Below are 24731 nucleotides of genomic sequence, written 5' to 3' on the forward strand. Positions count from 1 at the left end.
AGGGAAATGAGCCAGAAAGAGAGGGACAGGCATAGAAAGATTGCACTCATCTTTGGAATATAAAATAACAGAGTAGGAGACTTACACCCAAGAATAGTAGTATATAATGCCAGGAGGTTGGCTCTGTAGCTTGGAAGTGGGCCTCACATGTTGGTGGAAAGTCATCCTAGATAGAGAAGGGAACACCAAGTAAAATGTGATTGGAGATCCTGCACGGGGAGGGAGATGCGTGCAGAAAGTAGACTAGAGACTGAACACGATGGTCACTCAATACCCCTGTTGCAAACCACAACACCCAAAAGGAGAGAGAGAGAACAAATTGGAATGCCCTGCCACAGAGGCGGGGTGGGGTGGGGGGATTGGATGAGGCGGTGGTGGGAGAGATACTGGGTTCATTGGTGGAGAATGGACACTGGTGGAGGGATGGGCTCTTGAACATTGCATGAGGGAAAAACAAGCATGAAAAGGTGTGAATCTGTAACTGTACCCTCACTGTGACTCACTAAAAAAAAATTTAAAAAATAAAAAATAAAATAAAATAAATAAAATAAAAATGTCTTTTTGGGGCCGGAGTGATAGTACTGTGGGTAGGGTGTTTGCCTTGCACGAAGCCAACCCGGATTCAATCCCAGGCATCCCAAATGCTACTGAGTCCCACCAGGAGTAATTCCTGGGTGCAGAGCCAGGAGTAACCCCTGAGCATTGCCGGATGTGACCAAAAATTTTAAAAAAACTAAAATAAAAATGTTTTTATTATATCTAGATCATAAGAAGCTTTGGAAATGGAGTAGAAACAAATGTTCCCATTTGTTTACATACAGAAATAAATATTATTGATTATTAATATATATTGAACATTGCATACAATGGTTTAAAAGTACAATGAAGAGGCAGAAATGAAATATTATTAATGGGGAGAAAATAGTTGAAATATTGTAATATTGAAAAGAATAGTTCTATAGTAGTTGAAATATTGCTGAATTCTGTCCTATTGTTCTGGTGGTGACTCTCCTGTCTGGACTTGAGGAAGCATGGTTCTGGATTAAAATCACTTTTGATTAGGCATCTCAGATCTTATGTTGTGACCATTGCTTTTCAATATTCGGCTTTTTTCTAAGACTTTCCATTAGTCCATTAGTCCTCACTTTATAGATAGGTTTATATAAAAGGCATACCCATCATATCAGGAGGAGTGGAGTTTTTTTTTTAATCAAGACATGGGTAGTTTTTCTATATTATTGTTAGTAGTAACATTAACACTGCAGCACTGTCGTCCCATTGTTCATCGATTTGCTCAAGCATTGTGAGACTTGTTACTGTTTTTGGCATATCAAATATGCCACGGGTAGCTTGCCAGGCTCTGCCATGCAGGAGTAATAACATTAATCTATTTTATTTATTTATTATTTATTTTAATAAATTTTGTTTTTATTTCATATAATTTATTTTTATTTTTTAATTTAATTGAATCATCATGAGATACACAGTTACAATGTTGTTCGTGATTGGGTTTCAGTCATACAATGTTCCAATACCCTTCCTTTCAGTAGTTTAGATTTCCCACCACTAATGACTCCGTTCCCTCCTTGCACTTCTACTCTTCACCTGACAATGTGCCTCTGTGTTAGGCACTTTTCTCTTTCCTTCTCTCTCTCTTTCTCTCTCTCCCCCCTCCCTTCCTGCCTGTCTTCCTTTTGGGCATTATGGTTTGCAATACAGGCACTAATAGGTTATCATGTTTCTATCATGTTTATCTCTTTACCTACTTAAAGCACTCAGTCTGTGTCCAGTGTGACCATTTCCAGCTATCACTGCCGTGGTGGACTTCTCTATCCTAACACCCCTCCCCACGTCCACCACTTGTGGCCCAGTCCTCCTGGCCCTTGTTTCTACTGTCCGGGGACATTAGTCTCCTATGTTTTTTTATATATATATATCCCACAAAAGTGCCTTCATTCTATCTCTGTCCCTCTCCTTCTGACTCATTTCACTCAGCAGAATACTCTCCATGTCCATCCATTTATAAGCAAATTTCATGACTTCGACATAAGGAGTTTTTAAATGAAAAAGTATGAACTTTCAGGTAGAATTTGTATTATTTACAGTTTCTCTTTCAATATTTTTAAGTGAGTGAATCCCAAAAAATAAGGTATTTGATCATGTCATATTGATTTCCCACACTGGGAAGTAGCTAAATATTAAGGTATTAGAAAAGTAACATGGCTAACATCTTTCCCCCCTTCTCAGTTAACCACAGTATTTTAGGCTATGTATATTATGGAAAAATTTTGTTTGAATATAATTTATAAGACCAAGGTTTTAAAGGTCTCTTTCACTTTCAATTTTGTTTAGGTATTTTCTGTGGTTAGTAGTACTTTATTAATATGCTTGAAATTTCCTTCAAAAAAGAAAACCCTTGTGCTCAAATGATGGTAAATACATTTTATTAGGTAAGAAATCAGTTTTTGTGAAAATGTCTTCTTCTGCTTTCATCTATAGGGGCAGTTATATGTCTTTCCTTTTCATTTGTACCGTTGTATAATTCTAAGTTGAAACCAGCCTTGTGATGAAACTTGCAAGGCATTCCAGGTGTTGAATCCATCTAACCTAGAGGAATTTTGCAGAACTCGGGAATAACATCTTTTCAGTGGGTCTGAATAAAGACAGTATTTCTGTGTTCTAGTATGAATTGGTAGAACTGAATGATTTGGGGGTTGGGGAGATAGCTGAGTGGTTCGGTGGCACATACCTTTGCACGCACACAGATCCAGGTTTGATCCCCAGCACCGGATGCCCCCACCAAGTCCCACTAAGTGTTGCCCTGGTGGCCCCCAGGCCCCCTGCCCCGAGCAGCGCCATCTTCCTTGCAAGCCAAGCATCAAACAGGCTCAGGTAGCTGAGTGTTGCTGGGAGCGGACCCTCAGCTCCTGGACACAGCTTGCCAGGCCCCCATTTTAAAAATTACTTAGAAGCATAATTGAAAAACAAATTTCTAGGTAGTTCAGATAGGAAGGGAACATCAAGTACACTGTGGTTGGAGGACCCGCTCGGGAGGGGAGATGCGTGCTGAAGTTAGACTATAGATTGAACACGATGGCCACTAATACCCCTATTACAGACCACAGCACCCCAAAGGAGAGAGAGAACAAAAGGGAATGCCCTGCCACAGAGGGGGAGGGGGCGGGAGGGGGGAGTTGGGCCAGGGAGGGAGGATGGGATGGGGGTGGAGGGATACTGGTTTCACTGGTGGTGGAGAATGGGCACTGGTGGAGGGATGGGTATTCATTGTATGAGGGAAACACAAGTACGAAAATGTGCAAATCTGTTACTGTACCCTCATGGTGATTCACTAACTAAAAAATAAAAAAAAAATTTTTTTAAAGCTCGAGAGTAAAAAAAAAAAGAAAAGAAAAACAAATTTCTCCCAGAGAGAACACCCTCTTTCAATTTATTTATTCTAGGTTGTACTGTTTACTTTTATTTCCCTGTAAATACATTATCCAAATGTTACCTGCCTCCACTTTTCCCTCAGAAATCTTCTCTATGTACTGAAAGCAACCTTTCTGGGCACTAAACTCAGCTTCATATAAAAGGACTTCAGTGATTTTTACATAATATATGTCCATACAAAATATATACATCATTTTCTCATATATATATGTTGTATGTGTTTTGTTGAAAAATAAAACACATACAACATATATACACATATATGCATGTGTATATATATACATATAAAATAGTCCTAAAATATAATGCAGTGGAAAACTTATTTAAATTCTACTATCAAAGGATAATTTATTTACCACTTAAATTTTGTTTTAAAAATGGTCAAGATAGGGGCTGGAGTGATAGCACAGCGGGTAGGGCATTTGCCTTGCACGCGGCTGACCCGGGTTCGATTCCCAGCATCCCATATGGCCCCCTGAGCACCGCCAGGGGTAATTCTTTAGTGCAGAGTCAGGAGTAACCCCTGAGCATCGCCGGGTGTGACCCAAAAAGAGCAAAAACAAATGGTCAAGGTAATATTTTTCCCTTTGCAGTACTGTTTCGTACACCTATTAAGAAATATATGGCAAAGAAGCTTCTATTTGCCTTTCATTGTATCCAGGGTATATTCATATAATGTTTGTACTTATATATGTGTCATTGTTCTCTGCTTAGTGAATCCAACTATGAAACCCATATTTGAAAATGTTGGTTGCTGAAGAGTTTGATATATAATAAACATGAATTATTCACAAAGAGTTGAATTACTCTTAGTTCCACACACCACCCCTATGCATAGGAATAGTCATAGATTGGTGCATTGTAGTATTTTTAATTTATGCTTTATTTGGCTTACATGATTAAGGTGCTAGTGTATTAAAAGTCCTTTGTTTCAGCAAATTCACAATCTTTCCTACTTTCTTTTTCTCTGACAGATATAAGTTTACCAAAGTCGGCCACAATATGCTACACAGCTGCCTTGCTCAAAGCAAGAGCTGTCTCTGACAAGTAAGTGAATAATAACTTGCACGGTACTAAATAAATGCCTGACCTGACTTGAGGAGATGTGTTTCCTCTGAGGGCTTTCTCTGGAAGTTTCTCTTAGTCTAAGAGACCCTGCTTGTGAGCATGCATTTTCCAAAACCTGCTGATCTTTTCTTTCTCTACTGGAAGGAGGGAAAGTCTCTCCCCAGGTATTGTGAGTGTATGGATCCCTCAGGAGAGATTTATTTGAAATTCCATGCCTCTGAGGTGACTTTTTTCCTTCCCCCCTTCCCCCCCTTTTTTTTTGGCCAGATAGTAGATACCAAAAGACCTGCTTGGGACATAGATAAAATGCCTTCCTGTTCTTTTTCCCCCTTCTTCTTGTTCTTCCTCCTCCAGCAGTCCACCAAGACCGGGGAGTTGTCATCATAGTATGTGATCTAGTATTGGGTCTGGTCATCTCCCCATCTTGGCCTTATCAGTCCCCAAACTAACTCCCCCATCAGTGTGTTTATGCTGTATTGCCGTCTCAGTGGGACAGTTGCCTCTTTGGCTCAGCCAGGGCCCTCTATGGACACTTATGGTGACTGGTGGGTGAAAGGGACTCAGTGATTTAACTGGGTATTTTTTTTTGGTTTTTTTTTTGTTTTTTGTTTTTTTTCTTTTTTTTTTTTTTGAGTTGATCAATGCTTCCACTTCCCCGATACCAGCTCACCGGAAGAGGAAACAGCCTCTGCTATGTCAGACAGGTTTGCTGTTAAGTGTGTGTGCACTTCAAGACCGAAGTAATTTTCTTTCATTCTTTTTTTTTCATCCTGTAGATCGCCAGTACCTACTGCAACATCTTTTCTCCCTACACAGCGACTCCAGTTTGGGAGGGCAGGGCCAGGGTTATCACAGCTTCCCCTGTGGTGTCCGCCTGCCGAGCACAGCTCTGGAGTTAGCCCTGGGTGTGAGGTGAGAAAGAGATTGCATGGTCTGGTTTTTTTTTCCCCCATTCACTTGGGCAGGCGTCTCGCCCACAGTTCGGGCATGCACACGACCCCCTGCTGGAAGGGCCCCACGCAGGCCCACCTGCTGCCCAGGGGGCACGACTTAACCCTCCGTTGCAGCAGCGCTGACAGTTGGGTTGGGAGCATCCTCCTCTTAAACTCTCCCCAGTTCGGTTTTTAACCAAGCGCGCTCTTCCGTAACCCGGACTCCTCTTTTTCCTACACTCTCTGCCCTCCCGGGTCCGACCTCCTCCCCCACCTAAAAGCAGGCACCACTCCGTGGAACGTTTAGATTAGCTATTTAGACAGAGAGACTGGACAGCTAAATCTGACTCCTGCCTCCCTTAGACGCACGCCCGCGTCCTTGCTTCTGCTGGGGTTTTTGTTGGCCTCTGTCTGAGGGGTCACTCAGAGATCCCGTGAGGTGGAGGTTTGGAAAAGCTCATGCCATTGGCTCGTTGTGGTTTTATGGGCCCTTCACGTGGAGATGCCTTTCGGGGTGGATGCCCACAACAGTGGTCCCCACTGCGTGGTGTTTTTTTTTTTCTTTTTCTGCTTTTCAGATTCTCTCCCGAGGCTGCATCTCGGCGGGGGCTGAGCACAGCAGAGATGAATGCGGTCGAGGCCATTCATAGAGCTGTGGAATTCAATCCTCACGTGCCAAAAGTGAGTCTGTGGAGTCCCCACGGGAACTCGTTACGAAAGCAGGGAAAGTGTTCAGTGACCACAATGTCATGTCTTGCATACACCCAGTTATAAAAAATTGAAACGCAACCGGCAGATGCCGGGGCTCAACGTAGTCTGTGGTCATTAGCCTCGGTTTGGGAGCAAAAGCTGCATTCAAAAGACTTGGGGGCCAATTTTCAGGCCTCACATAATCAGGGTAAATTAATAGGTCTAGCTCAGGCGGGCCAGGTCAGGAAATCTGGAATTGGCAAGATACGGAGGTCCCACGGGTGCTGATGCATTTAATAGGAATTTCACAGCAGTTAAAAATCTTCTTTAGACCCAACTTGGGAACCGGACCTTGTTGTGAATAAAAGTAATAAAAATTACTGACTAATGTGATATTCTGTTTCTCCCATACATACATGGTAGTTGATCCATATTGGTAAGGAAATAATAAGGTAAGCCCCAAAGCAGTATCTTTCTGATGTTGAGTGTATTTTGAGCATTTCTGAAAAAATGACTTTCAGTGTCGTTTTCATAGGCTTAGTAGAAATTCTGTATTTTGTCAGCCATGTGATTGCTCAAGATACAGGTACCAGTATTTTCTATTTTTTCTGAATTTGATATTAAGGGCGGTGTATCATGACAGAAGATATTTCTATAATATTTCCTTCAGAGAATAGCATGTATTAGTGATTTTCCTGAATGTCACTACCCAGGTGATCAGCATAGTGCTTAGGGCATGTTTTTAACTCTGATAGATATCCTACAGCACATTCTGACCTCTTGAACATAACTCCTGAAGTTAAAACCTACTTTTCTTTGTGTAATATCTGATGAAAACTTTTATTAGTGAAAATGACTGTTAATATAAAATAAAGGTCACTTTATTATTTTGTTGTAATACTGCAGTAAAGGGGTGTATGTGTGTGTGTATGTGAGTGTTGTATGCGTGTGTGTGCACACATGCATATGAGATAACTTAATGAAGTTACCTTCTTTTGTTTATTGTATAGCTTTTGGGGGATAACATTTGCAGAAGGATGTATTTATCCACTTTTGTTTATAAACCAGTCTCATAATCTGGAGCATGACAGAAAAGAAGTGAAGTGTAATGCTTGTTGGTTAGATATTTTTATTTGAAGCTTTGTTTAATCCTATGATATTCTCAGATGGTTCTATAATAATGTAATAATAATACCAGTGAATAATGACCAACATAGTATCTGTAGACTTAGGTATCATAACACAGATGGTTCTATAATAATGTAATAATAATGACCAATGAATAATGACCAACATAGTATCTGTAGACTTAGGTATCATAACACATGGTATAAAATATATCTTTAATATTGTCCAGCTAAAATATTTTCATTCAAATTTAATTAAAACATAAAAATAATAATGAAAATAACCCTAATTATGTTGAATCAAGCTCATCAATTAATATTCATTGAATGCAATGCTTTGCAGAACTATTTTTTGCATGTAAGACTCTCTTAGCAGTGGTATTGGGCAATAAAGACCTAGATTCCAAGACAAAAACCTGGGGTTAAGTTCAGGCTCCCACTTATTTGTAGAAACTAGAGTGTCACTTTACTTTGGTAACTTGGACTTAGTGTCTCTGAACTCAGACCTTTCCATCATCTTTCAGGTGACCAGAAAAATAATATTTCTTACTTACCTCATATGATAAGCATATATTTAAGATTCTTTGAAAATACATGAGCTCCATATGTCTGCAAATTGTTAAAATTATTGATCGAGGGACCAGAGCAATAGTACAATGGGTAGAGCATCTGCCTTGCATGTAGCCAGCCCAGGTTCAATCCCAGGTGTGACCCAAAAAGCAAAAAATTATTATTATTATTATTATTGTTATTATTATTATTATTATTATTATTTTATTATTATTGATCAATAACTTGTTTGCATCCCCTAAAGTTTGGAATATGACTCTTAACTTTTCTACATAAAACCAGAATCTCGTAATCTGGAGCATAACAGAAAAGAAGTGTAATGCTTGTTGGTTGGATATTTTTATTTGAAGTTTTGCTTAATTCTATGATATTATTCTCAGATGGTTCTATAAGAGAGTAATAATAGACTCAAGAAGAGTATTAAAACCACCCCTCATTAACAGTTTATGCCTGCCATTGGGAAAAGAAATGAAATCAGTCCATTAGTACTCTGCCTGCAATATAGGATTCTCTTGAAAGAAGAAACATCTGAAGCTTTGAATTCACTCTACATTCTGATATTTTGTTCTGATTTCTTTGGGGGGCACATCTGATGGTGCTTGGGACTTGTTCCAAACTCTGCACTCAGAGGGTGTGCCTGGAGGGGCTCCAGAAACCATATGGGATGCCTGAACTCAGGTCAGCTTCGTACAAGGCAAGCCCCCTGCCCCCATTCTGTCTCTGTGACCCTTGAATCCTCTCTACTTTCTAATTCTGAAACTGAAGGAAGTTGGGTGCATCCAATAATACTCTGTTGTTGTGTTGCCTTGTGCTGAGAGAAAACTGGTTACCAGATCCTCTTTGCCTACTGACAGTTTTTGGAGGAGAGAAGGCCCAGTAAGTCCATCCCTAACCTCATCTGTTCACAATTAGCCGCAAGCCTTCTATTGCATGTCTATTCTATGTAGGCTGCTATAAACAAGTTTTATGTATGTTCTTCTGTTTATATTGGACTGTTTGTTAGTACTTTAGTAAACATACATGTGCACACAGTGGATGTCTTTTCAGGCAGTGGATGTCTTTTCAGGCAGATATTATCAATAATTCTAATGAGATTAATAAGCACTTACACCCTTGACATAAGTACACTGAGTAAGCTGGGGCAGCTTTCTGTGCCCAGTCATCACTGTATCATTGTATCACTGTCATCCCGTTTTGCTCATTGATTTGCTCAAGTGGGCACCAGTAACGTCTCCATGGTGAGACTTGTTGTTACTGTTTTTGGCATATCGAATACGCCACGGGTAGCTTGCCAGGCTCTGCCTTGCGGGCGAGATACTCTCATAGCTTGCCAGTCTCTCCAAGAGGGGCAGAGGACTCGAACTCAGGTCGGCTGCGTGCCAAGCAAACACCCTACCCTAATTATGCCCAGTCACAATTTTTATTACTGATTTCTGTTGAATATTAAATATATGCCAAGAATCGTGATAACTGAACTCTACATGCCATATCATTAATGTTTTATAACCACCCCACATGAAGTGTATCATCTCATTCCTGCTCTTCATTAATGGAGGAGTTTCAGTAACTTGCTCATGGTCACACAGCAAGTAAGTGACAGAGTCTAAGTTAATTCCAGGGTGTCTCATTCTTTATATTTTAAAATTCCATTTTATTAAAATACCCCAATTTGCAAAGCTAGCTATAGTTGAGTTTTAGACATACCCTGTTCCTGCACTAATTTCACCACCACTGTCAACTTCGCTCCACCAGTGTTGGCAGGTTTCATCCCATAACCCCCACCCCCACCCCCAGCCCCGACCTGCCATCTTGACCTTTTAAGTTTGGTTATTAAAGTTTGGGTCTCACGATTTCAGTGTTGTTGACTCTGTGGTTGGGTGTTTAGCTGTATCATTCCTTCACACCACTGATGCACCTGCATCCCCTTGACCTTGGCCCCCATTGCTTCTCATCTGTCTCTTCATTCTATTTCTTTCCATCTCCTCCTTATACCCTGGGACTAAGGGTGATCTAGGCTGGGGTGTCTCATTCTTAAAGATCATCCTCTAACCCCCGGATCCCAATTGTGGCAGATCAGCCTGTGATGGAACCTTGTAAATGTTAATGGTCATGTTACTGCTGAAAGATAATTCCATGTGACGAGTTCAGATTTCTTCGAGATTTTTGGATGAAAAACACTCCAATGGCTTTGTTGTCTCTGTATCATGGGAAGCTATCAGTGACCTGTCACAAGAATTTTCAGCATCTACCTACCTGTTCTATCTTCCTGTAGAGATGATCAGGAAAAAACAATTAGCAACCTGAGAACTAACTACCATCCATGAATTTCCATCTTGATTCCTACTAAGCAAAGGTACATTATTAATATGTCAGTATCCAAAAACAAATATTAGTTATTTACCCCAGGAGGGTCACTCTTATGAACTCACTTCACCTGCGTACATGAGAATTGGGAGTAAATTCTGTTTTAACTATACTATGGGACTGGAGAATAAATTTTAAAAGTCAAAACCTGGGGCTGGAGAGATAGTAGAGGTTAAATAATTGTCTTGCATGTGCCATCACTGGTTCCATCCCAAGCACCACATAAGGTCCCCTGAGTACTGCTAGGAGTGACTTCTGAGTGCTGTCAGGTGTGGTCTCAAAACAAACAAACAACCAAAAAGAGCCTCTTGAAAATTCAGGAATAGAAAAGCTTCAGAATCTTCAGATTGCGCCAGAGGAGGAGGAAGCCTTCAGAAACACAGAGGATATTGAACTCTTTTTCCCATGGAATTGCAGATGTCCTCCACCCTCCAGAAGCAGAATATAAAAGAAGACTTTTATATTCTGACCAAGCTCTTTTTTTTCTACTCCTTCTAATAATCTGTTCATCATTTTCAGAAATGTTCTCTTCCTTTCCCTCTTTGCTTCCTTAAGGGCATCACTTTACTCATTCTCTGCCCTTACTTAACTTGCAGTTGCCTCTGGGAAGCCTGTGCATTCTCCTATAACTGTGTGCTTTCTCTCTGTCTGTCCGTCCCACTCCCCACCCTCTCTGATTTTGTGCTTAACTGTATTTCTGTTTGTTTTGAAGACAGTTTAAGGTGTCGGGATTCTAAAGTTGCTGGTGATTTTTCAAAAACTTTTTGGTTTACACTTCAAAAAGACAAAGAAATTGCTAAGCTATTAGGAGCACTTTTTCCATTTAGTGAAATTACAACCGAAGACCTGAATGTAAGGGGCGTATTTCCCATTTTCTAAGGAAAATTTCCCTTTTGAGGCAGGAGAGATGAAGGGCTGTTTTCATCTCTGTTCTTTATCTTCATCTGTGTACGGTTATAAGTTGATTGGATTTTCAGCTCTAGCTTTCTCTTCTCCTTTTCCTGAAAATATTTCCACACCTGCTCTGGCCCTCCTTAGCAATGTGGGATTTATCCAGGTCTTGGGACATTTCTTCAGTGATTCATCAGTCGACACAGGTCTGCATTCAGTAGTGCCGTTATTCTGAAGATGCTGCATCTCCATTGCAAGAAGGCACACATATTTTTTTTTTGTAGTTGTTTTTGGAGGATGTTGTAGCAGCTTCTTTGGGTAATAAAGATAAACTTTCATTTCCTGACAAATTTCCAAAGAAAACTATATTGTCGGTTTGTTGCAAGAAATTTTAGACATTGTTCTCCTCTGTGAGAGCAGGTTACAAATAAATTATTTTTATATTAAGAAGCATAAAAAGTGATAATATAATCATCAAAGCATTTTTAAGACATATTTAACATATTGATTTTTTTGCCTTTTCCCCTTATGCATTTTAAATACCAAGAGATCTTAGGAGGTCCATAATCATAAGGGCTCTTGAATGTTGTTTTGGTATTCAGAATATATTTATTTGAGCAGTGCAGGAGGGAAAGCCATTAGATTTTTAGAATTCTTTGACCTAAAAAAGATTCTCCTCTATCCTGACTTTCTATTCAACTCTATTTAGCCCTGTCTGAGTACACAGCACAGATTTGGTAGCTCTTGTGCGTTGCTGTGTAACTTCCAGCTCTCGAACCTCTTCATCTTGTGTGTCCGTTGAACTTTCTCCATTGAACAGCCTCTCCACAATTCCCCGTTCTCTGATCTTCAAGTAACTACTCTTCAGTGCATGAGCTTCATTAGTGTGACTGTCTCATCTGAGTGAAATCATACAATATTGACTTCCCTGGCTGGCTTGTTTCCTTTAGCATAATGTCCTCTAAGTTCATGCATACTGATGCTCCAAACAAGATGTCTTTGTTTTAAATAACTTCATTTGGTTCCATCTTTTTTTTTCTCCATTCATCTATTGATGGAAATTTAGGTATTTGGTTCTTACTTTTGTTTTCTATTTCTGACTGTGGCTTGCACTGAACATGGGTTTGCAAATATCTCTTTACGATCCTGTTTTCAGCCGCTGGAGTGATTGTACAGGTATTAGTGTCCATTCTCTACATGTAGCTGACCCCGTTTCAGGTCCCGGCCTCACCTGGGTGTAGTCTGGAGGCTTCCGAGCACTATTTGGCTCACATGGATAAAATCTCCAGTACTACAGGCAGCATCTCATCCTGTGACCATAGCATTGAACCACTGACATATTTAGCTAAGAATCAGTGGACCCCGCCCCTCCACCCCTGCCCTCTAGCCCCACTCCCTGTCTCCTAAGCACTATTTGGAAGGATTCTTCCTACAAACAATTCTAATTATTACTCTTTGGATGAATTTCTTCAAGTAGCATATGGTACTACTATTTTTAGTGTCTGTGTGTGTGGTAGGATGGTGTGTGGAGGGGCTTATATTTCTGACTGTATCCTCTGGAGTGACCCTGCAGTGCTCAGGACCATATGTGATTCTGGAGACTGAATTGGGGTGTTCACATGTAAGGCTAGTGTTCTATCTTATGTGGCATTCCTTCATCCAGTTTATATGATTACTTCAGCATTTTACATTTCCATTAAGAATACACAAGGGTTCTAGTTCTTGTTCATTCTTTTTATTCTCTCTTATTTGTAGGCCATCCAGATACGTGTAAGATAATCCTTCATTGTTATTTTTGGTTTCTATTTCCCTCGTGATCGGTGATGTTGAACATCTTTTTATGGATAGGTTAACTTGCCGTATTGTGTTGTTTGGAGAAATTGTTGTTCAAACCTTTTGCGCATTTAAATTTTTTCTTTATTTATCTGACTATTTAATTGCAGGAGTTCCTTATAAATGTTGAATACTTATCCCTTTCAGAGATAAAGTATGCAAATATTTCACTCATTCTGTACGTTTTAATTCCTTTGTTTTTATTCTTTTGTTTCCTTTACTACAGAGAAACTTTTTGTTTTTGTAAAGTTTCATTTGTCTGTTTTTGCTTGTGTTGCCTCTTCTTTTCATGTCTTTGCCAATAACCTGACACCAAGATCAGTGTTCTATGATTTTCCCCACATGGTTTTTTATTCTAGTTTTATAGTTCCATATCTTATACTGAAGTGTATATGATGTAAAATATATCATCTAATTTCATTCTTTTGTATGTGGTTATTCAATTTGCCTCTAATCTTCTCCCACAAATGGTTGGAAAAAAATGCATTTATCAGGTTGGTGCTTGGTTCACCATGCTCTGGAAGATTTTTTTTACCAACAGGGGAGCCTGAGTTTAATGGTATATTGAGATGAGGACTTAGCCAAGTTATATCCCTTTTCTAAAATTTATTTTATTGAGGCTATTCATTTTTTAATTATAAATCTAAGAGTACAGAAAATCATGAAAAAAATGGGGAGGAAAGAATGAAAAATATTATGACAGAATATCAATCCTATTAAAAATTTACATTTTGGGGGAAAAATGCTCATCTAATGCTAATGTATAAAGGCTAATTTCATGGGGATTTTTAGAGGCTTTTTGGGGGAAAGCATCCTGGTAATTGTATATGCTAATGGAGTACCCACAGGACCTTGTTAAAGTGATGGAAATTCTATTTCATGCAAACACTAATGCAATCCTCCCTTTATATCTTGGGAAGGTGATTGACAGAGTATAAAATTGCTTTTTAATCCAATTTAGGAAACAAAATGTGTAGTGAGTTTTAGCATTTAAAAGTGCTTGAAGCGTGGAAGCAGAAATTTAAAATACCCTGGCAGGATTGTCTATGGTATTGTATATCAATGGTACATTTCAGAAATATTATTTCAATATACGTTTCTTTGAATTGAGTCATATTTTGTTCCAAGGCTTTTTTGGATTAGAGGAAAGAAAATGCATTGTGGAAATACGACCCAGAAGAAAATGAACAGAAACCAGTCCTCATCCACATTTCTCAGGAACAGAGAATGTTCTTAAAGTCTCTTCCCTCAGCAGAAACAGCAGGACTGTGCCCCTCTCAAGGTCACTCCCACCCAGGTGACAAACTCCTTTGGCCTCTTGTCACATCTTGTGCTGGTTCATCTCTTTCCTTCATCACTGGGTCCCACTCACCACTTTTTCTATCTTGAGACCATTTGGGCTTGAGACGGTGTCACCCTGTGACATCCGTGTCATCCCCGCCTGTCCTCAGGTTGGTTCCCTGCGGAAGCCCCAGCCACTGCTCTCTGACCTGAAGTTCCCTGGCCATCTCATGTGTGTGCACAGCTTCATCTTGCTCCTCTCCCACACCGCCCACCTCACTCTCTTCAGCCTCTCTACCAGGCTGCAGGCCCGCCTGCCCACTCCCTTCAAGCCCACACCCCAGGGATTTTTTTAAGGTTATGGTATTACTTTTTTTTTTATTAGTGAATCACCGTGAGATACAGTTGCAGACTTACAAACTTCCGTGCTTGCATTTCAGTCATACAATGGTCGAGTACCCATCCTTCCACCAGTGCCCATTTTCCACCACCAATGGTCCCAGCATCCCTACCACCACCCCCACCCCACCCCGCCTCTGTGGCGGGGCATTCCCTTTTGCTCTCTCTCTCCTTTGGGGAGTTGTGGTTTGCAATAGAGGTATTAAGTGGCCATCATGTTTGGTCTAGAGTCTACTTTCAGCGTGTGTCTCCCATCCCGAGCAGATCCTCCTAGCGCCCTTTACTTGGTGGTCCCTTCTCTACCTGGACTGCCTTCTCCCCCAGCATGTGAGGCCAGCTTCTAAGCTGTGGAGTAATCCTCCTGGTACTTATCTCTACTATTCTTGCCACCCCCCAGGGAATTTTCAGCCATTTTCAACAGGTGTTACTTTCTTGCCTGTTAAGCCCCTTCTTCCTTCCAGGGGTTTATCCAAGATACTGACCTCATGTTTCTTCTAACTTTTGTAAGCTAAAAAATTCTGTCACCTTTGATTTCTTCTCTGCCCTTGGATTCAAATCCTGGGTGAAATCCTTTGTATCTGCCGCCTCACTAGGATGAAGTAGGGTAGGGGCTTCTCGAAGCATATGCTGATTGCAGCATCTTCTTGTCCAGCAGTCCGCCAGCCCCCGTATCTTTCAAAACCGTGCAACCTTGAGAGAACGTGTAATGACCCACTTCTCGGTTTCCTACTGCAGTAGTTTTTCAAATTTTGTTCCCGGGAGCCATAAGCATCCCACAGACCTCTCTTGGGATTAATACCAATTAATACCTCTGCTTTGTATTAATTTCACAGATTCTGTTTTAAGTTTCGTCTAATCTCCCAAAAACATTTTTTCTCCATCTCAGGGTAAAGGACACACAACCTACTTTTCCTGTGTCACTCCCTGGGAGTGTAACTTAGAGCCAGAGTTCAAAACCAGGGTGAAGCTACAGTAGCTTTGTCATATTATTCTAAGCACATTAGTTACTTAAACTCCAATAAATTAAAACACAAAATTCAAAGTTGTTTACTTATAAATTAGGAGGCATCCCTTAGCAAACTTAACTTCCCAGTGCCCCTATTTTCCCATCTGTAGAACAGGAGTAGGAATATTTGACCCCTCACATGATTTGAAGGAATACTGAAGATAATGCCTGTGTGCAGTCAGTGTCATCCATTAGTATCCTTAGTATTAAAATGCTATCAGGTTAAGAATATTATTCCTGTTGGTAGTTTGCTCCCACTGTGCAGCCTTGTTCCTGGCGTGGAATCTCTCCCCCTCATCTTTGCACAGAGGATTCTTTTTTTATTTACTAGGTCTAACTTCTGGTTCCTTTTTTCTCTGGTGCTCTCGATAGCACAGCGGTTGAGCGTTCGCCTTTCACGCAACCAACCTGAGTTCGATTCCTCCGCCCCTCTTGGAGAGCCCAGCAAGCTACCGAGAGTATCAAGCCCGCATGGCAGAACCTGGCAAGCTACCCATGCATATTGGATATGCCAAAAACAGTAACGATAAGTCTCTCAATGTGAGACGTTACTGGTGCCCCCTCAAACAAATCCATGAGCAACGGGGTGACAGTGACAGCTCAATTAGAAACAATGCTCTTCATTTACATTCTAAGAACTGAGTGTATACTTCTGACAAGGCAGTCATGTTGAATTTTACTGTTTCTCTGTCTGTAAATGCATATACAAACATGGATATCCAAAAAGATTTGTGATTCACAAACGTAGGGACCTGGCCAGATGTCCACACCTTCAGGTGACTTGTGGATGCTTCCATATTAGGCCGTCGGAGTACATTGTGGCTCTCCCATGTCTTTGCTTAGAATACACTATGGAAACTTCCATCTTTTTGAATGAAAGAGGGATTGGTTGAATAAATAAATGCGCTTACAAAAAGCAATTGCCTCATGGAGTGGACCCCCCCCCCAATGTGTTACAGATAACCAAGTTTAATATGGCAGTTCTCTGCTACTGCAATAAAATTGCTGAAATAGTTCATGTAGAAGTGGAACAAATCACACACACACACAAACACACACAGAGCATTTTACAACAGTGATATAACGATATCACATTGTTATTGTTGCCATCAGAGATTGCTACTATTTAGTGAGTCCTAGTTTTCAGGAACTGTGTGAATTCTTTACACATATTTTCTTCTAAAATCTTCAAAATTCCTTTTAGGAGCCATACTGGGGACCGTTTGTCTCCTGAGATTTTAACAGTGACACTCACTCCTCCACCTTCCATGCTGGGGCTGGCCCGGCCCTGAGCAGCCACTGTGTCAAGCTCCTTTTCTGGTATGACAAACCCACAGGCTCATGGGTGCGGCGGACCCCACAACCTACCGGGAGTAAGAGCCCTGAGGACCAGGCTCAGAGACAGTCCTGGGAAAGGGGGGAGGCCTCAGATGCTGGGGAGTCCTCCCCACTAGCCCCCAGCTCACAGTCTCCTGGCTCAGCGATTTCCATCCATCCCAGAGTCTCTGAAGAAGGAGGACTCCCTCCTTCTTGTCATGAACCATCCAAAAATTACTCCTTACCTCTCCCCAAAAGTTAACGTCAACATATATATATATATATACACACATATATATGGTTTTGTTATTCTTATTTAGCAGATGAGCAAAATGAAGTTAAAAAAAGTAAATAAATATGGCTTTCACCTTTTTGAATGAAAGAGGGATTGATTGAATAAATAAATGAGCCTACAAAAAGCAATTGCCTCATAGAGAGGACCCCCCAATGTATTACAGATCACCAAGTTTAATATGGCAGTTCTCTTGAGCTGATCTGCTGCTACGGTAAAATTGCTGAAATATTTCATGTAGAAGTGGAACAAATCATCACACACACACACAAACACACACAAACACACAGAGAGAGCACTTAAGATCTCATCACTGATCTTTGAGCCAGGATTTCAATAGAGATTCCAAGTGGCAGAGGTCCGAAGAAAAGCTGTATGAAGGGTGTGGGCTGAGACGCGGTGCTCCCCCATCTCCACACGGCCTAAGGGAGACGTGCTGCTTTCCTCACTTTTGTCCTCTGTGTCTCAGTTCAGAGGTGATGCTGAAACTCAGGTATAAAGCATGTCCTCCAAATAGCACAAGTTTTATTCTTTAACCTCTTTAAAAACATCCCTTCTAGGCTCACAGCCTGTTTCACAACCAATTTCACCAACATTCTGTAAATGCTCTCTCTAGCTAAATTTGCTATTTGTTGGTGTGGCTTGCTTTTCTTAATTCTAAGGGACATATAGAATATGAACTTGTATTACTGTAAGCTTGTGTTGCACATATATATGCCAAGACTGAAAATATACTCCCAATAATATAATCTACTATGATATCACTGTATCACTGTCATCCCGTTGCTCATCAATTTGCTTGAGCGGGCACCAGTAACATCTTCGTTGTGAGACTTGTTGTTACTGTTTTTGGCATATCGAAGACACCACGGGTAGCTTGCCAGGCTCTGCCATGCGGGTGGGATACTCTCGGTAGCTTGCCGGGCTCTCCAAGAGGGATGGAGGAATTGAACCCAGACCGGCCGCACGCAAGGCAAACACCCTACCTGCTGCGCTATAGCTCCAGCCCAATCTCGTCTACTATGATATATTTGATAATAATACAATATTAACATTTTCCATGTTAATAAATATTGTTCTCTTACCCTGTTTGTGGGGAACCAACTTGACAGCCATTACCAAAATGTGCTATTATTTGATTACCTCATCCTTTCACATTTTGTATATTCCTGTATCTTTACTATTAGTTTTCCTAGACCTTCTGTTATTTGAAAATCAAGCATAGATGGTGCCTGATTTTGTTCCTTGGCATTTATTCCTATTGTAAAGGATAATTTGGGAATCATTTTCACTCAGCTAATATTAGTTATTAAACTTAACAGAAGGGTTAAGTCCTAACAGGTCCACTGAAGGCCATCCCTGTTTTGTCACTTCTCCTGACAAGTGAGCCAACCTCAGCTCAGTTGACCTCTATGAGTAAGCAGTACTTGCACCCCAAGAGTTGAAGCAATCATCTTTCCCTTTATGTGTTCAAACATTATATATTAGGCATATGGAACTGGGTTCTGACACAAATCATTGTTGAAAAGATGCTTCCGAAAACTTGAGAAGCTTGTACTTCAAGATCGATGTTATTCGAGAATCTGGAAGGGAAGTTAGAGGCAGGATGGTAGGCAAGCAAGATCTCCCAGAATGCTGGCTTAGCTAGTAGTAGTCAAATAATTATTATAGACAGGGGGGGATTATTCTCTGATTTGTGAGCAACAGTTACTCTAATTGATTTCTGCATACTTGTGGATAGGGATCTGCCCTCTCCCATTTATTTTCCTCCTGACAAGTAAGATGTGAAATGTTGTTCCATGCCTTTCTAATTTAAATGTTGCACATGTGGAGAACTGATCTTGCCAGCCATTTTAAGGCTGGCCAAAAACATATCACATTGTTGTTATTAGCCTTCCTCATTTGGGTGGAGCCAGCATTTTGTTTGGAACTGGACAGGAGTCTGATTCCCCTTATAGGCATAACCTATTCCTTCCATAACATAGGTGCAGTGAGAAGGCAGCTAGGTGTCCTGGGTCTGTTGCTTTGATAGCCGCATGAGGGTGACTGGGCCAAGGATGTTCACTTTTCAAAGACTCATTGAGAAGTGAGATTTGCTCCTTTAGGGTAACTGACAATTCTGCTAAGGCAAAAGATATTTTATAGATAAAGAGCCTCCAGTGCGGCATCATTGGGAAGGATGAGTAAAGAGAGGCTTCTAAAATCTGAAGGCTAGGACGAATGGAGATATTACTGATACTGCTCGAGAAAATCGATGATCATCAACAGGATGATGATGATGATATATATATGTGTCTGTGTATATACACATATATGTGTATGTATGTATATATGTATATGTGTGTGTTGTGTGATCTTTATGTTCATGCACAAAGATTGGAGGAAGCTTAGCATATAACCAACCATTACCAAGCCCACATTAGAGGTGGAGGGTAATGTCCTTGAAGCCATATGTACTATGTTCAGCCTGCATGCTGAGTGATCCATCTCTCGCACACATACATACTTCTATTTTCCAAATATAGGAAGGCTTATGCCCTAGTGGCCCAAAAATGCTTTTAAAATAGATTTTTGTGTTCTTACATTTACTGTAGCTTCTTGTCCTATTGTGTATTTCCAATCCAGAGTAAGTTTCTCATTCCTACTTTAGGGTATCTAATAGTTATTTTATCTTAAAAATTGTCCCTGTAACTTGAGAATTGGGAGCTTCTGTTGCCTATCCAGTAGGACATTTTGTAATATTAGAAATGTTCTCTTTATAATCAGTGTAGTATAGCTGTCACTCTATGCAGCTCTAGAGGAACTTGAAATATGACTAATTGGATTGAGCAGCCGAAGTTTTCATTTTATATTAATTGATTTGAATATAGAGAGTTACCTGTGGCTGAGGATTCTATATTGGACGAAGCAGACCTATAATGTCTTTTTGTAGTTTTCTGACACCCCCCAGCTCCTGACACATATGTCTGCATACACACATGCACACAGTTCTCCCTTAACCCAGACTCTTCCCCAGTTTTTCTTGACTTCTGCCCCCAAATATGTATGCCAAACAGGGAATTTCTTCACAGATACCAGCCCCAAAGGATCCTGAGAGCAAGAGAAGAATTTTTTGCATAAATACTTAATGAAATTATTTAATAGCTTTTCCTAATTATACAGATACAGACGTTGTAATGCACAGTTTTCTTCCAGCCACTGTCTGGCTCTCAGAAGCCTGTTTCTATGTATCAGGGACACATGTACTAGTGGTCTTCATATTGAGTTGGCATCAACTTTTATATAGTTGGATCCTAATTTAAAAATTGACCTTTTGGGGGCAAAGAGAGTCCAGGAGTTAAGGTGCTTGCCTTGCAGGCAGCCATCCCCAGTTCAACCCTTGGCACCACATACGGTCCCCTGACTGATGACCACCAGGAGTGATCCCTGATCAGAGAGACAGGTGGAAGCCCTGCGCACTGCCCAGTGCACCCCCAATCCCCCCAATTGACAGTCTGGCAAGAGGGATGGCTTTAGTAATTATTAGAAACTCCGAAATCAAAATCTTACCCTAGGGCTCTCATCAGGCAAGAAAATTTCCATTTCCTGCCTGATGGATTCTTAAAAGTGACCAAAGGATCTTCCTTCTGTAACTCACTCTGAGAGTTAAAAGAGTCCACAGTAATCTACAAATTCTGTGTTTTTCTCATGACTTGTAGCCTTGGGGTCTCTCATGCTCATCGTGTGCACTAACAACATTGTATTCGCTCTGTTAAGGTACCAAAATGATAAGAGGTTCTTGACATAAAATCCATCTTCGTAATTATGATTGATTTTCATTGTAAATATAGTGTGTGTTGCAGTACTGAGTAATTCAAGAATCATAACTTTTCCCACCATATTTTTGTCTTACATTATTGTAACATGAGATGGGGGGAGAAAATGAGTAGCACCCAAAAAAGCACATGAACCCCAAGTTCTTTTGGAGTGCATGCTTGTACAGCACCCATCCAGGTTATAAACTCCTTAGGGCTGGGGAGAGGGAAAACTCCTTCTATACAGGCTGACCGTGGAGGAGGATCCTTTCTCCCGCTCACCTCCACATGTGTGGGTCACGTCACAGTGCTTCAGCCGCTCTGGGGTGTCTCTCTCCCTTCCTGACTCTTCCGCTTTGAAGGCAGGAGACCAGACTGAGGGAAGATCATTTGTTGAACCAGATTGTCAGGATGTGCCCTCCAGACTCCTACTGGACAGCACAATCCCAGATGTGCCAACAGGAGAGGAAGGGTAAAGACAAAGTGTATAAAGCCACCACCGGGTGCTAATGAAGCAGTAGGCAGCCCTTCGCGTCCTCTGTATCCTCCATACCAGGCTCTCCACTCCTTACAGTCTTCCCTAAGTTCCACTGACTGTTGGCTCTACAGTACTAGTTTCCCATTGGCTGTTTCTCATCACAGCACTTTTTTCTGTTTTTGTCCGTTTCTGTTAAACCCCTTCCTACTCATCTGCTAACCTTCATTGTAAAGAGGGTGTGCAGGTTGACGCCTTGGGGTGACTGCTGGCAGTATAGTCTTTGTATGTGTGTTGGGATAGTCTTTGTATGTGTGTTGGGGAGAAATGAGGGTGATCATAGAAAAGCCAGTCAACAAAGAGAAAGTAGGGCTGGAGCAATAGTACAGCGGGGAGGGTGTTTGCCTTGCATGCAGCCAACCTGGTTTCAATCCCGGCAACCCAGATGGTACCCCAAGCACCACTAGGAGTAATTCCTCAGTGCAGAGCCAGGAGTAACCCCTGAGCATCGCTGGGTGTGACCCACATAAAAGGAAAAAAAAAGAGAAAATAACATTTTCAAATATAAAATACAATTCTAAATTAGTTTCACTTTCCTTGAGGGGGGCTGAGTGAGTTTGGGGGGCACTCCCAGAGCTGTTCATAGCTCACTCCAGGCTCAGGGAGCTCACGGGTTATTCCTGACAATATTTGAAGGACTGTATGAGGTGGCACTGGTCCGACTAGGTTGGTCACATCCAAAATAAGCCCTTCAAAGTAAACCCTGCTGGTTTATCTCTCCAGCATAAGCTTTCTTCTAATACTATGGAAGAGCACACAGACAGACAGACAGACAGACACACACACACACACACACACACACACGTACACACAGAAAGACAGAGAGAAAGAGACAGAGAGAGAGAGAGAGAGAGAGAGAGAGAGAGAGAGAGAGAGAGACATCTTCTCTGAGCACCCAAGAAGTGTTACCAGTTTTTGTCCTATGTTTCCACCTCCACGGTAAAGATAGGAATCGAGAATTACCAAAAAGGATGTAAAAGAACATTGTAGTTTGATTCTGTATTACTCCTTCCTTTGGGTCTTTCTGTGCTCAGGCTTCTCCCTCCATGTGTTTTCAGAGAACTTGGTCTTTTCTTTGATAGTTTCCTGTAAGGGGGAGGACAGGGGGAAACAGTGGGCAGGATAAGAAATCTCCAGATTTACTACCTGGAATTAATCTGAGAGCGAGTGCTATTATTTTAGTTGTATGACTTCTTAACTTTCATGTGTCCATTTTATATACCTATGTTCTACTTATCAAAATATAACACATTATTGTATTCTACATTCCCTTTGCTATATATGTATGTATTTCTTTGATTAGAATATATTAGCCTGAAAATATCATATCAGTCATCAGTCTAAACACTGGCTTGTCGGGTAGTTTAGGACTTGCCTCCAAATGTATTTATAAGGTTGTGGGTTTGATGAGATACTTCTGAGTGGTGGCTTCAGGGGAATCAACCTTTGTTTTTAATTACTATTCATTAACGTATCTGTCTCCTGCCTGTTGTGTGTTTTTTTTTCAGTATCTACTAGAAATGAAAAGCTTAATCCTACCCCCAGAACATATCCTGAAGAGAGGGGACAGTGAAGCAATAGCATATGCATTCTTTCACCTGGCACACTGGAAGCGGGTGGAAGGGGCTTTGAATCTTTTGCATTGTACGTGGGAAGGCAGTAAGTAATTTTCCTCCTTTGAAACTTTCTTTTAAAGAGCATGAAAAGATACTGAGACCGTTTTCACCTGTTCATGATGAATAATGAAGATTTGCATATCTATAGCACATCTTCCCTGTGAAGTTCCATCTCTGAGATCTAGTTAATTACTTAAGCACCTCCTCCAGCTCGGCAGTTATGGTGGGTGTTGCTAAAATGATGTCACCTCTAAGCTCAGAAAGGCGCATTTAAACATGGCATGGCGGGGGATGAATCTGGACTGTGCTGGCGGAGGAGCATTCTGCATCTGAGAGCCCTTGGAGATCTGGACAGCTCCTGGCCGTCAGCGGGCTTGTGGTTTGAAGATAGACCCTACCTGGGCTCCGCTTACCCCTCTTGATAGCTCTCCTGGGAGGGCTCAAGGAAGAGCCGCTATTATCCTCCACTAGAGGAACTCCGGTTAGCCTGACACAAAAGAACAGCGGTTATTCTTCCGAACAAGTACAAGTGATAAGTAACCTTTGTGCCCCTCGTGTTTGGTACAGGTGTCACTGTTATGTGTTAATGAGTAAAAAACCGCTTGATGGTGCACGGTAAGTCCCTCTGAGCATGCCCTCTTCGCAGATGCAGTCATTCTGGATAGAAGGAGGCTCACGTGGCAGGTGAACGGGCTGCCTGCCCTGCAGAAGCATCTGGTTAGGAGGAGCAGCCAGCAGCATATAGCAGCTGCCCAGTGATTTTCCACAGGGGAGAGGTCTATAGGGTGGAGTAATTACCGGTCATCTTATGAATAGCAGGAGATTCAAACCAAGCCCCCAAAGAACTAAGACAGTATAAGGCAAGGCCACCGTGTAAGGAAGTGCTACTGTGTGGATTGTTTGGGAAAACGTGAATCCAGATAAAAGGTCCAAGAGATCCCTGGACAGCATGTACATTGACACTGTTATCGGGAATTTAAACAAAGCAAGTATGACATGTAGTGCGGGTGTTGTTTTCCCCTCTCCTGGGGAAACAAAGCAATAGATGGTATGAACCTTCTGACATTTTTTTTGCCCCCTTGGTTCACCCTTACTCTGATCAGCCTCACAAATAAATGTCTATTTAATCCTTTTCACTCTGTTTATCTTTGCTGCTTCCATTTTCATTTTGATAATCTTCATCTCCTCCCTTTTCCTGCCCTTCCCTAACCCAGCAGGAATCCAAATTGGTGCAGGAAGGGAGTAGGGGTAGCCAAAAGGGATAGGGCAAAAGTAAGTTGACAGAGGTGAGACTCAGCTGATAGAAAGGTGTTTTTGGTTTTTTTGGGATTTTGGTTTTTTTTTTTTTGCTTCTTTGCTTCAAAATCATTTCTACAGCAAATTAGTAGTGGTGGATCTACTTAAATAATTTACTGTTTGTCACTGAAGGGCTGTTGATTTGATCCGTGCTTCCACCCCCACCAGATGAATGTAATAACACACTCCAGGTGTCCCGGGCCTGGTATTTGGAGATGTTAAGACATAACACACACTGCTCAGGGCATGTATGGGCGTGTGTGCAAACCT

At 41.3% G+C, this 24731-nt stretch overlaps 1 protein-coding gene across 6 annotated transcripts in view; it reads left to right on the top strand.

Annotated features, from left to right (window-relative positions):
* ST7 (suppression of tumorigenicity 7) overlaps positions 1-24731 on the top strand; it is a 294315-nt gene that overhangs the window by 249372 nt on the left and 20212 nt on the right. For 5 of the 6 annotated variants that reach the window (XM_055147168.1, XM_055147250.1, XM_055147191.1 and 2 more), the window contains 3 exons: positions 4425-4497; positions 6029-6131; positions 23058-23208. In XM_055147168.1, coding sequence (XP_055003143.1) covers positions 4425-4497; positions 6029-6131; positions 23058-23208 — 327 coding nt within the window. Of the gene's footprint in view, positions 1-4424; positions 4498-5294; positions 5431-6028; positions 6132-23057; positions 23209-24731 lie in introns of those variants that run through there. The other variant, XM_055147437.1, reaches the window with a different exon arrangement.

This window comes from Sorex araneus, chromosome 1 (assembly GCF_027595985.1).
Source record: "Sorex araneus isolate mSorAra2 chromosome 1, mSorAra2.pri, whole genome shotgun sequence".
NCBI lineage: Eukaryota > Metazoa > Chordata > Mammalia > Eulipotyphla > Soricidae > Sorex > Sorex araneus.